The 15,620-nt window shown below is 25.8% G+C and overlaps 1 protein-coding gene across 1 annotated transcript; it reads right to left on the bottom strand.

The window, feature by feature from the left end:
• Positions 1–7,727: 7,727 nt before the first annotated feature.
• Positions 7,728–15,282, bottom strand: LOC141301735 (probable ribosome biogenesis protein RLP24). The gene is made up of 6 exons (XM_073831932.1): positions 15,126–15,282; positions 10,619–10,732; positions 10,462–10,534; positions 10,308–10,371; positions 8,287–8,372; positions 7,728–8,205 (listed from the first exon to the last, which is right to left on the bottom strand). Exons 1-6 carry the CDS (start codon positions 15,204–15,206, stop codon positions 8,138–8,140), a joined length of 486 nt encoding a protein of 161 aa, XP_073688033.1. The 5' UTR covers positions 15,207–15,282; the 3' UTR covers positions 7,728–8,137.
• Positions 15,283–15,620: the final 338 nt, after the last annotated feature.

Below are 15,620 nucleotides of genomic sequence, written 5' to 3'. Positions count from 1 at the left end.
TACATACATACACACATGCTTATTTACATACATACATGGGTTTTTACATATTTACATACATGCTTATTTACATACATACATGGGTTTTTACATATTTACATACATGGGTATTTACATACATACATGGGTTTTTACATACATACATACATGGGTTTTTACATATTTACATACATGCTTTTTTACATACATATTTACATACATACATGGGTATTTACATACATACATGGGTATTTACATACATACATGGGTTTTTACATATTTACATACATGCTTTTTTACATACATACATACATGCTTATTTACATACATACATGGGTATTTACATACATACATGCTTATTTACATACATACATGGGTATTTACATACATATTTACATACATACATACATACATACATACATGCTTTTTTACATACATGCATGCTTTTTTTACATACACACATGCTTTTTTTTACATACATACATACATACATGGGTTTTTACATATTTACATACATACATGGGTTTTTACATACATACATACATACATGCTTTTTTACATACATATTTACATACATACATGGGTTTTTACATACATACATACATACATACATACATACATGCTTTATTACATGCATACATACATACATGCTTATTTACATACATACATGTTTTATTACATACATACATACATACATACATGCTTTTTTACATACATACATACATACATGGGTTTTTACATATTTACATACATGCTTTATTACATGCATGCATGCATACATACATACATACATACATACATACATACATACTTTATTACATACATACATACATACATACATACATACATACATGCTTATTTACATACATACATGTTTTATTACATACATACATACATACATACATACATACATGCTTTATTACATGCATACATACATACATACATACATACATACATACATACATGCTTATTTACATACATACATGCTTTATTACATGCATACATACATACATACATACATACATGTTTTATTACATACATACATACATACATACATAAGCATGTATGTATGTAAATAAGCATGTATTTATGTATGTAAATATGTATGTAAAAAGCATGTATGTATGTATGTATGTATGTATGTATGTATGTATGTATGTATGTATGTAAATATGTATGTAAAAAGCATGTATGTATGTATGCATGTAAATAAGCATGTATGTATGTATGTATGTATGTATGTATGCATGTAAAAAAAGCATGTATGTATGTAAATAAGCATGTATGTAAGCATGTAATAAAGCATGTATGTATGTATGTATGTATGTATGTAATAAAGCATGTATGTATGTAAATAAGCATGTATGTAAGCATGTATGTATGTATGTATGTATGTATGTATGTATGTATGTATGTATGTATGCATGTAATAAAGCATGTATGTATGCATGCATGTATGCATGTATGTAATAAAACATGTATGTAAATAAGCATGTATGCATGCATGTATGTATGTATGTAAATAAGCATGTATGCATGTATGTAAATAAGCATGTATGCATGTATGTAATAAAGCATGTATGTATGTATGTATGTATGTATGCATGTATGTATGCATGTATGTAATAAAGCATGTATGTATGTATGTATGTATGTATGTAAATAAGCATGTATGTATGTATGTATGCATGTAATAAAGCATGTATGTATGTATGCATGCATGCATGCATGTATGTATGCATGCATGCATGTATGTATGTAAAAAAGCATGTGTGTATGTAAAAAAGCATGTATGTATGTATGTATGTAAATAAGCATGTATGCATGCATGTATGTATGTAAATAAGCATGTATGTAATAAAGCATGTATGTATGTATGTATGTATGTATGTATGTATGTATGCATGTATGTAATAAAGCATGTATGTATGTATGTATGTATGTATGTAAATAAGCATGTATGTATGTATGTATGCATGTAATAAAGCATGTATGTATGTATGTATGTATGTAAATAAGCATGTATGCATGTATGTATGTAAAAAAGCATGTGTGTATGTAAAAAAGCATGTATGTATGTATGTATGTATGTATGTATGTATGTATGTATGTAAATAAGCATGTATGTATGTATGCATGCATGTAATAAAGTATGTATGTATGTATGTATGTATGCATGTAATAAAGCATGTATGTATGTATGTATGTATGCATGTAATAAAGTATGTATGTATGCATGTAATAAAGCATGTATGCATGCATGTATGTATGTATGTATGTATGTATGTATCTATGTATGCATGTAAAAAAGCATGTATGTAAATAAGCATGTATGTAAGCATGTATGTATGTATGTATGTATGTATGTATGTATGTATGTAATAAAGCATGTATGTATGTGTGTATGTATGTATGTATGTAATAAAGTATGTATGTATGTATGTATGTATGTATGTATGTATGTAAATAAGCATGTATGCATGTATGTATGTAAATAAGCATGTATGCATGCATGTATGTAAAAAAGCATGTGTGTATGTAAAAAAGCATGTATGTATGTATGTATGTATGTATGTATGTATGTATGTATGTATGTATGTATGTATGTAAATAAGCATGTATGTATGTATGCATGCATGTAATAAAGTATGTATGTATGTATGTATGTATGCATGTAATAAAGCATGTATGTATGTATGTATGTATGCATGTAATAAAGTATGTATGTATGCATGTAATAAAGCATGTATGCATGCATGTATGTATGTATGTATGTATGTATGTATCTATGTATGCATGTAAAAAAGCATGTATGTAAATAAGCATGTATGTAAGCATGTATGTATGTATGTATGTATGTATGTATGTATGTAATAAAGCATGTATGTATGTGTGTATGTATGTATGTATGTAATAAAGTATGTATGTATGTATGTATGTATGTATGTAAATAAGCATGTATGCATGTATGTATGTAAATAAGCATGTATGCATGCATGTATGTATGTATGCATGCATGCATGCATGCATGCATGCATGCATGTATGTATGTATGTAAAAAAGCATGTATGTATGTATGTATGTATGTATGTATGTATGTATGTATGTATGTATGTAAAAAAGCATGTATGTATGCATGCATGCATGCATGCATGTATGTATGTATGTATGTATGTATGTATGTATGCATGTAAAAAAGCATGTATGTAAATAAGCATGTATGTAAGCATGTATGTATGTATGTATGTATGTATGCATGTAATAAAGCATGTATGTATGTATGTATGTATGTATGTATGTATGTATGTAATAAAGCATGTGTGTATGTAAAAAAAGCATGTATGTATGTATGTATGTATGTATGTATGTAAAAAAGCATGTATGTATGTATGTATGTATGTATGTATGTATGTATGTATGTAAAAAAGCATGTATGTATGTAAATAAGCATGTATGTAAGCATGTATGTATGTAATAAAACATGTATGTATGTATGTATGTATGTATGCATGTAATAAAGCATGTATGTATGTATGTATGTATGTATGTATGTATGTATGTATGTATGTAATAAAACATGTATGTATGTAAATAAGCATGTATGTATGTATGTATGTATGTATGTATGTATGTATGTATGTATGTATGCATGTAATAAAGCATGTATGTATGTATGTATGTATGTATGTATGTATGTATGCATGTAATAAAGCATGTATGTATGTAAATAAGCATGTATGTATGTATGTATGTATGTATGTATGTATGTATGTATGTATGCATGTAATAAAGCATGTATGTATGTATGTATGTATGTATGTATGTATGTATGTATGTATGCATGCATGCATGTATGCATGCATGTATGCATGTATGTAATAAAACATGTATGTAAATAAGCATGTATGTATGTATGTATGTATGTATGTATGCATGTAATAAAGTATGTATGTATGTATGCATGTAATAAAGCATTATGTATGTATGTATGTATGTAAATAAGCATGTATGTATGTATGTATGTATGTATGTATGTATGTAAAAAGTATGTATGTCAATAAGCATGTATGTAAAAAGCATGTAAGTAAATAAACATGTATGAATGTATGTATAAAAGCATGTATGAATGTATGTATAAAAGCTTGTATGTAAAAAAGCATGTATGTATGTATGTAAGTAAATAAGCATGTATGTATGTAAAAAAAGCATGTGTGTATGTATGTATGTATGTATGTATGTATGTAAAAAGCATGTATGCAAGTAAATAAGCATGTATGCATGTATGTATGTATGTATGTATGTAAAAAGTATGTATGTATGTATGTATGTATGTATGCATGTAATAAAGCATGTATGTATGTATGTATGTATGTATGTATGCATGCATGTAATAAAGTATGTATGTATGCATGTAATAAAGCATGTATGCATGTATGTATGTATGTATGTATGTATCTATGTATGCATGTAAAAAAGCATGTATGTAAATAAGCATGTATGTAAGCATGTATGTATGTATGTATGTATGTATGTATGTATGTATGTATGTATGTAATAAAGCATGTATGTATGTATGTATGTATGTATGTATGTATGTATGTATGTAATAAAGTATGTATGTATGTATGTATGCATGTAATAAAGCATGTATGTATGTATGTATGTATGTATGTATGTATGTATGTAAATAAGCATGTATGCATGCATGTATGTATGTATGTATGTATGTATGTATGTATGTATGTAAAAAAGCATGTGTGTATGTAAAAAAAGCATGTATGTATGTATGTATGTATGTATGTATGTATGTATGTATGTAAAAAAGCATGTATGTATGTATGTATGCATGTATGTATGTATGTATGTATGTATGTATGTATGTATGTATGTATGTATGCATGCATGTAAAAAAGCATGTATGTAAATAAGCATGTATGTAAGCATGTATGTATGTATGTATGTATGTATGTATGTAAAAAAGCATGTATGTATGCATGTATGCATGTATGCATGTATGCATGCATGCATGTATGTATGTATGTATGTATGTATGTATGTATGTATGCATGTAAAAAAGCATGCATGTAAAAAAGCATGTATGTAAATAAGCATGTATGTAAGCATGTATGTATGTATGTATGTATGTATGTATGTATGTAATAAAGTATGTATGTATGTATGTATGTATGCATGTAATAAAGCATGTATGTATGTATGTATGTATGTATGTATGTAATAAAGCATGTATGTATGTATGTATGTATGTATGTATGTATGTAATAAAGCATGTATGTATGTATGTATGTATGTATGTAAATAAGCATGTATGCATGTATGTATGTAAATAAGCATGCATGCATGCATGTATGCATGCATGCATGCATGCATGTATGTATGTATGTATGTATGTATGTATGTATGTAAAAAAGCATGTGTGTATGTAAAAAAAGCATGTATGTATGTATGTATGTATGTATGTATGTAAAAAAGCATGTATGTATGTATGTATGTATGTATGTAAAAAAGCATGTATGTATGTAAATAAGCATGTATGTAAGCATGTATGTATGTATGTATGTATGTATGTATGTATGTATGTAATAAAACATGTATGTATGTATGTATGTATGTATGCATGTAATAAAGCATGTATGTATGTATGTATGTATGTATGTATGTATGTATGTAATAAAACATGTATGTAAATAAGCATGTATGTATGTATGTATGTATGTATGTATGTATGTATGTATGTATGCATGTAATAAAGCATGTATGTATGTATGTATGTATGTATGTAAAAAAGCATGTATGTATGTATGTATGTATGTATGTATGTATGTATGTATGTATGTATGTATGTATGCATGTAATAAAGCATGTATGTATGTAAATAAGCATGTATGTATGTATGTATGTATGTATGTATGTATGTATGTATGTATGCATGTAATAAAGCATGTATGTATGTATGTATGTATGTATGTATGCATGCATGCATGTATGCATGTATGTAATAAAACATGTAAATAAGCATGTATGTATGTAAATAAGCATGTATGTATGTATGTATGTATGTATGTATGCATGTAATAAAGTATGTATGTATGTATGCATGTAATAAAGCATTATGTATGTATGTATGTATGTATGTAAATAAGCATGTATGCATGTATGTATGCATGTATGTAAAAAGCATGTATGTATGTAAATAAGCATGTATGTATGTATGTATGTATGTATGTATGTAAAAAGTATGTATGTCAATAAGCATGTATGTAAAAAGCATGTAAGTAAATAAACATGTATGAATGTATGTATAAAAGCATGTATGAATGTATGTATAAAAGCTTGTATGTAAAAAAGCATGTATGTATGTATGTAAGTAAATAAGCATGTATGTATGTAAAAAAAGCATGTGTGTATGTATGTATGTATGTAAAAAGCATGTATGCAAGTAAATAAGCATGTATGCATGTATGTATGTATGTATGTATGTATGTAAAAAGTATGTATGTAAGTAAGCATGTATGTAAGTAAGTAAGCATGTATGTATGTAAAAAAGCATGTATGTAAGTAAAAAAGCATGTAAGTAAATAAGCATGTATGTATGTAAATAAGCATGTATGTAAAAAGCATGTATGCATGTATGTATGCATGTATGTAAAATGCATGTATGTATGTATGTATGTATGTAAGTACAAATGGACGATGACCTAAAACATACAGCAAAAGCAACCCAGGAGTTTTTAAAGGTAAAAAGTGGAATATTCTGCAATGGCCAAGTCAGTCTTCTGATTTCAAATTGATTGAGCATGCATTTCACCTGCTGAAGACAAAACTAAAGGCAGAAAGACCCACAAACCAACAACTGAAGTCAGCTGCAGTAAAGGCCTGGCAAAGCACCACAAAGGAAGAAATCCAGTCTATGGAGATGTCCATGAGTTCCAGACTTAAGACAGTCACTGCCTGCAAAGGATTCTTAACAAAATACTAAAAATGAACATTTTATTTATTTGTCCAATTACTTATGAGCCCCTGAAAATGGGGAGTCTGTGTATAAAAATGGTTGTAATTCCTTAGCATTTTATGTTATATTTTTGTTCAACCCCTTGATTTAAAGCTTAAAGTCTGCACTTCAATTTCATCTTGATTGCATCATTTTTAAAACTATTCTAGTGGCAGACAGAGCCGAAATTATGAAAAGTGTGTCAGTGTCCAAATAAATATGGACCTGACTGTATGTATGTATAAATAAGCGTGCATGTATGCATGTAAGCATTTATGTATGAATATATGTACGCATATATGTATGCAAGCATGTATATATGCATGTATTTATGTGTAGGCATAATGGCTGATTGTTGAGTTATTTACAGGGGACAGTAAATCTATACCGTTATACAAGCTACACATTGACTACTCTAAAATATATCCAAGTTTCATTTATAGTATTGTCCCTTGAGAAGATATACTAAAATGGTTGCTGACATGGGAGGGGTGTAGTCACTTTTACTGTACATACTTAACTACATGCATACATATTTTTTCTTTAATCAATCAATGCTAAATAATAAAAAATATAGAAGTGATAATATATATAAAAATAAAAGCACATAATTCAAGTTAAAAAACAGTGTTAAATGTATATAAAAAATGTTATGCTACACAAATTGAATCAACTACAAGTGAAAATCTTTTTAAGCAATGCATGTAATCCCACAATAAAATATTACACAAACACAATATTTACTTTTTTGATTAATGTTTTTATTTTATATCATTTCATGTTTTAGGCCTAATTAACTTTTAACACAATATTCTGGATAACTTTTTTTACATTTCACGACAAATTGGTGGCAACTAAGCTTTTAGAAACATGAAAATTAAATATTACATGTTCGAAATGACCACAAATGTATTACGTTTTTGAACTGAAATCACGTTTTGTCCATAAAGTTCGTGGATGGACAACTATAACAAGTTTTCACAAAATAAAAGAAACAGGAAGGAAATGTTAAAGTGGATTTATCCTGGAGAAACCTGCAGATTCTGCTGACTCCGTCCTGTAGCTGATCAGGAGTGACCACATCTTTCATTCTCAACATTTCAAAGCAGAAACATTTTGAAAGTCCAAATGTGAAGCGTTTTCTTCGCTTCACTCGTCCATTTCCACATCTTCGGCCAGTTTCTGGACCATCTTGTCCTCCAACTGTTTGGCTTGACCTGAAGACAGACAAGAGAGGTAAGAACAGGGAATTCTGGGAAGGTTTAGGGTGATGTTCTGTAATGTTTGAGCAGTTTTACCTGCGTGTGGAGCTCTGATGAGGTGGATGTTCTTCTTGACTTCAGTAATGTCTGCCGCCTTCTCCAGCTCTTTACCCTTCTTCAACCTAAAGGAAGATGGAAACGTTCATGTAAATGATGGAGATTGTAACTAAATAAAATATATACATTTTTCTGCTTGTTTTTGTTGTATTTTATTTTAACTAGCTGCCAAGCCAATGTTTTTCATTTTCATGTAGTTTTACTTTTAAAAATGTTCAAGTTTTTTTTTCATGTTTATATAATTTCATTTTTAGTTTATTAATGAAAACAGAAAATAAAAAAACAAATGATTCAAAATAAATTAATCATGAAAAATGTTAAATGGACAATAATAATAAACAAGAACAAAAAAAATGACAAATAATTAAGTAAAAAGTAAGTTTTATCTTATGTACTAAAATGAACTAAAACTGTATTTTTTTAATAAAAACTATATACATAAAAAATAAAATAATAAAAGTATATACCACACTAATAAACAATTTACTAAAACCTTAACTAATTATTAACGAAAACTGAAAATATATATATAAAAAAAAAATCAAGCTATTAAATAGAACTGAAAAAATAGAAATACAATTTAAGTTACAATTAACGTAAAAAAACAAAAAACACTTAATATATTTAGCATTTCATTCAGCTTAATAATGTACTAAAATAACATGGAGAAAAAGACTAATAAAATACAAGACAAAAAATACTACAATTTGAGTAAAAAATTTTTTTCAAGCTAACTCATTAAAAAAAAAACTTAACTTGATGTACTAAAATATACAAAAACTAAAATAAAAAGATATGTATATTCAAATATAATAATAGATAAAAAAGAAAAAAGTCTATGCATTTTTTTTTTAATATTTAAAAAAATTACTTTATTACTAAAATAAATTTTGAAAATAAAATTAAAAATATGGCGATAAAAATAGATTAATAAATTACAAAAGACAAAAGAATAATACAACTTCAGTTGTTATTAAAAAACAAAAACAAACAATATTTAGCATTAAAACATTTTTTGCTACTTAGAACATGAAATTAAACTTGAAATAAAATAGTAAAAATATTAAAAATATTCATTGACTTTAACTTCATGTATTAAAATATACAAAAACTAAAATAAATTATATGTATATTCAAAAATAATTAAAAAAATGACAAAAAAGACTAAATGTACTAAAGTAACAAAAACGGAGATAAGACTTATAAAATACAAAAGACAAAATACTACAACTCAAAACTCATCTGTTCAGTTGTGCTTTTATTGAATGAGCGCTGTGCTACGTCCGAAAAGATTGCATTATTTTATGTATAATCATTTTACTGTATTAATTTGAAATCATTTTCTTTTTTTAAATAATCTTAAATGTTCTTAATTTTGTTTTTATTGTTGTGATTATTATTTTAAATTATGATTTTTATGCTATTGTGATTTTAATTCCTTTTTATGTACAGCACTTTGAATTACCATTGTGTATGAAATGTGCTGTATAAATAAACTTGCCTTGCAACTTACAATTAAAATGAAAAAAATAAAAAAACTATATTACTAAAAAAAAGAAAATAATATATTTAAAAACAAAAACATTTGCTACTTAACACTTGAAATAAAAATAGCAAAACGTAATATCATATTCATTAGCTTGATGTACTAAAATAAGTAATTTGTTTTTTAAATATTTTTTTTTATAAAATTAAAAATATATTTCTAAGTTTAAAAACCATAAAAATAAAAAAATTCTCAAAAAAAATGACTAAACTTTTCAAATGACAAGAAAAACCAAAACTAAAAATTAAAGCCAATTCAAACAATTACTAAAGACTATAATAGTATCTGAATAATGCAGTGGCCGAAACATGAGCACATGAACGACCCGCATCTATGACTCAAATGACTGTGAGCCGTTCAGTCACGAGACCAAAGCACAAGAACTCAGATTACTGTTCAATTGAGGAAGAATGACTAAAAGAAAGCAAAAGGAGCAGCTGTTGAAGTCACTCACCTGTTGATGATGAAGCGCGCCTGCCGTTTGTTTTTGATGGCTTCAACCTTCCTCATGGCCACCACTGTTCAACACAAACACATCACAGTCATTTTTAATTAATTAATGGCTCGTTAATAAATAAGTGCGGTCAGTGAGTCAGTTTCGGACTCACCGGTCTTGCTCCAGAGCTCTCTGTTGTATTTGACAGGAATATTTCTGCGCTTCTCAAACTCCAGTGCGTTATCCTGACAAACACAAACACATTCACAGTATTTTATTTGATGAAGGAACAGCTAAATGAGTCAACTACATCAATGATGGACTCTCACCACCGTCAGCTCTTTGCCCGCTGACTTCCTGAACGCTTTGGTCCATCTGGTCTTTCTTGGGTTTCGCTTCTTCTTGAAGTTTTTGTGGCATTTGGAGCGGCAGAACCTGAAAGCCTTCAACACACATAAAAAAAAAAAAAACACCTGATAAATAAACTGAGAAAATGACTAAAGTACCATAAAATGAACATTTTATTTGTTTGGGCATAGTACTAATAAAAGAGTATTGTAAGCAATGAAAGAAAAAATAAATAAATATATATTTATCAATTTTAAATGTATTTAAAAAAAAATATATATATATATATATATAAAAAAAAAAAACACATTTCAGAAAATGTGAAAACATTCTAATAAAACAAAAAACATTGTGTAAATGTAGTAAAATAAACTAAAGTTGAAAAATTATATAAATCAAAAAAATAATAAATGACAAAAGGCACAGAAATAATTACTAAAACCTTAATTACTAATGAAAACAGAAAATGTATATTTTTTAAAAAATCTAATACTAATATTTACAGATATTTTATCTTTAAAAATTGTAAATGGAGAAAGGAAATTAACAAATAAAATATAGAGAAAACACAACAAAATACAGAAAATATGAAAAATTCCAATAAATAAAATACAAAAAAACTTATTTTAACTAGTTGCCAAGCCAACATTTCTCATTTTCATTTAGTGCAATAAATTAAAACTGAAATTATTATATAAACATTAAAATAATAATAATAATAATAAACTAATAACTGACAAAAATACACAAAAACATTACTAAAACCTTTACTGTATTAATGAAATGAAAAAGAAAACATTTAATACATTAATATTTTAAATAAGTTTATTTGTCATAAAACAATTTAATGGAACAAATGTATTTGTTTGGGCATAGTACCATAGTAATAAAAGAGTAATGTAAGCAATGAAAGAAAAAATAAATAAATATATATCAATTTTAAATGAATTAATTTTTTTTTTAAACACTACAAAATACAGAAAATGTGAAAACATTCTAAGAAATAAAACAAAAAACATTGTGTAAATGTAGTAAAATAAAGTTGAAAAATTATATAAATCAAAAAAATAATAAATGACAAAAGGCACGGAAATAATTACTAAAACCTTAATTACTAATGAAAACAGAAAATGTATATTTTTAAAAAATCTAATACTAATATTTACATATAATATTTTATCTTTAAAAATTGTAAATGGAGAAAGGAAATGAATGAAGAAAATATAGAGAAAACACAACAAAATACAGAAAATATGAAAAATTCCAATAAATAAAATACAAAACTTATTTTAACTAGTTGCCAAGCCAACGTTTCTCATTCTCATTTAGTACAATAAATTAAAACTGAAATTATTATATAAACATTAAAATAATAATATTAATAAATTAATAACTGACAAAAATACACAAAAACATTACTAAAACCTTTACTGTATTAATGAAATGAAAAAGAAAACATTTAATACACTAATATTTTAAATAAGTTTATTTATCATAAAACAATTTAATGGAAAAAATGTATTTGTTTGGGCATAGTACCATAGTAATACCACATATTTTACAAAAGTTTGGGATCAGTAAGATTTTTTGTGTTTTTAAAAAAAAGTTTCTTTTGCTCATCAAGGCTGCATTTATTTGATCAAAAATACAGAAAATGTAATTTTGTGAAATATTATTACAATTTAAAATAGCCGTTTTCTATGTGAATATCTGTTAGTGTCATTTATTCCTGTGATCAAATCTGGATTGTCAGCATCATTACTGCAGTCTTCAGTGTCACATGATCATCAGAAATCATTCTAACAGGAGAGATACTTTTATTTTTTTGGAAACTGTGATACATTTTATTTTCCAGGATTCTTTGATAAATAAAAAGTTAAAATATTGCTAGCTTGTTTCTAGCATGATTAACAAGTTGCTAGCATGTTTTTAACATGATTAGCAAGCTGATAGCACGAAATGTCAATAAATACAATGTTTTGCAATGTTAGTATTTGTAAAAAAAAAAAAAAAAAAAAAACAATACATTTTTTGTAATATATAAATTAATTTTGTAAGAACCTATAACTGGAAATAATTAATACATTGTTTTATAAATAAATGTTTTCTTGTAATGCATAAATTAATAACAATTGGAACTTACAATTGTAAATAATACATTTAGTTTTTATATAAATAAAAGTTTTTCAACATATAATTAATATAAATTTGTATAAAACAAATTAACGTACATTTTTGTAATATATAAATAAGTAATACAGCTGGAATTTATAATTGGGAATAACAAATTAGATTTTATATAAATAAATGTTTTTCAACATAATTAATATACATTTGTATAAAACATTCATGTAAAATTTTGTAATGTATAAATAACATATTTTGAACTTACAACTCCAAGTTTTTATGTAAATAAATAAATGTTTCTCAATATTAATATACATTTGTACACTAAATTAATGTACATTTTTGTAATATATAAATTAATATAGTAAGAACTTAACTGGAAATAATAATTTAGTTTTTATAAATAAACAATTAATATACATTTGTACAAAAATTACTGTACATTGTGTAATGTATAAATAAATAAATAGTGTGTGTATATAAATAACTTATATAAGTTTGTACATAAATAGTTTGCAAAAATATAATTCAAATAAATTTGTATAAAATACATTTCCATAATGTATAAATAATGTTTTGTAATAAATAAATAACAGTTGGAACTTACAATTGGAAACAATAAATAAAGTTTTATATAATTCATATACATTTGTAAAAAAAATAAATAATGTAAATATTTGTAATAAATAAATAACAGTTGGAACTTACAACTGAAAATGATTAATACATATATTTTAGTTTTTACATAAATGTTTTACAAAATATAATTAAAATTAATCTGTCTAAAATAAATGTTACATTTTGTAATATATAAATAAATGATACAGTAAATAATAAATTTAGTTTTTACATAAATGTTTTGCAAAATATGATTAAACGAAATTTGTATAAAATAAATTAATGTAAAATGTTGTAATATTTAAATAAATAATATAGTTGGAATTTATTATTTGAAATAATTCATAACTAATTTACCTTTTATATAAATATTATAAATAAATAAATGTTTTGCAACATATTATGAATATACATTTGCATAACAAATTATTGTACTTTATAATTACTAAAACAATTACTGTAATTTATATAAATAAATGTTTTGAAACGCATTATGAATATATTCATTTGTATAAAATCAATTATTGTACATTTTTGTAATGTATAAATAATGCTTTGTAATAAATAACAGTTGAAACTTACAATTGGAAATAATTCATAAATAATTTGCAAAATATAATTTAAATAAATGTGTATAAAGTAAATGTTAAATTTTGTAATATATAAATAAATGATACAGATGAAACTTTTAATTGGAAATAACTAATAACTAATTTAGCTTTTATATAAATAAATGTTTTGCAACATTATTAATATACATTTGTATAAAATAAATGACTGTACATTTTTGTAATGTATAAATAATGTTTTGTAATAAATAACAGTTCTAACTTACAATTGGAAACAATAAATAATTTAGCTTTTATATAAATGTTTCGCAAAATGATTCCTATAAATTTGTAAAAAAAATTGTAATATAAATAACATAGAACTTAAAATTGAGAATGATTAAAATATTTTCGTTTTTAATGTTTTGCAAAATATAATTAAAATACATTTTTTAAAAATAAATGTAAAATTTTGTAATATATAAATAAATTATATAGCTCGAATGTATAATTGGAAACAACAACTAATTTAGCTTTTATATAAAACGCAATAAATAAATGTTTTGCAACATATTAAGAATATACATTTGCATAAAATAAATTATTGTAATTAATATAAAAAAATATTTTGAAAAGATATAATTAATAAATAATTTAGCTTTTACATAATGTTTTGCAAAAATATAACTCAAATAAATGTGTTTAAATTAAATGTACATTTTTGTAATATTATAAATAAATGATATACTTGGAACTTATAATTGGAAATTACATATTAATAAATAGTTTAGTTATTAAATACATAATTTTGTTATACACACAGCATGGTTTTACCGTGTTTCTTTGATGCAGAGTAATTCGAAGTTTTCTAATAAATACTTTGCTCTTATATTTCTTGTTTACATGTGAAGAAAACACGGTAAAGTCACGTCACATGTATCACGAATTCCCATGTTTCTGTCGACATTTACTATAGTTTACCGACGTAGTCTTCGAAATAAACACGACATATTTACATAAATACGACACTTATTAAAAACCACATTACATTTCGCTCATTAAAACTAAACAACATTAATTATTACTGTTGAAAGCAGCGGTTTAAATGTCAGTCAGGTCTGATATAAACACGCAGACTGACGCAGATAACGCTAATAACCGTCATCGCGACGCCGATCGAGTTCTTAACGCTTACCTTACAGTCGTTGCGTACAAACATCATTCCGTGTCCCGGATAAACCGGAGCCGAGCAGAAATAGCACTTCTCGATGCGCATTTTGATCAATTATTATGATTTCAGTCGCACATGTGTCGCTGCGCTGCGAACACAGGCGGAAAAGAGAACGCCTGTTTCCGCTTCCGCCGTATTACGTCATCACGCAGGCCTGACGCTTTACCGCCACCGCGGGACGCGGAGAGACATTACCGACGAGGCAGGACCATGGAATCAGACGGTAAAAATGTGACTTTACGATCAATAAGACATGGTTTTTCGTTACTTTAACTCATCAGAAATATTAGTAACCAATTTCAACAAGTTATACGATATTTAACCAGACAAGATTATGAAAATGAGTTGAAATTAGCCCGCTGACAGAGAAAGTTCTGGCAAAGTTGTAAACAAACGTCTTTCCTAAATATTTAGGCAACACTTTAGGATTAATTAGGTTCAAATTGACTTATTCTCAAG

Source organism: Garra rufa, chromosome 25, assembly GCF_049309525.1.
Source record: "Garra rufa chromosome 25, GarRuf1.0, whole genome shotgun sequence".
NCBI lineage: Eukaryota > Metazoa > Chordata > Actinopteri > Cypriniformes > Cyprinidae > Garra > Garra rufa.
This window is presented reverse-complemented; position numbering and strand designations above follow the sequence as displayed.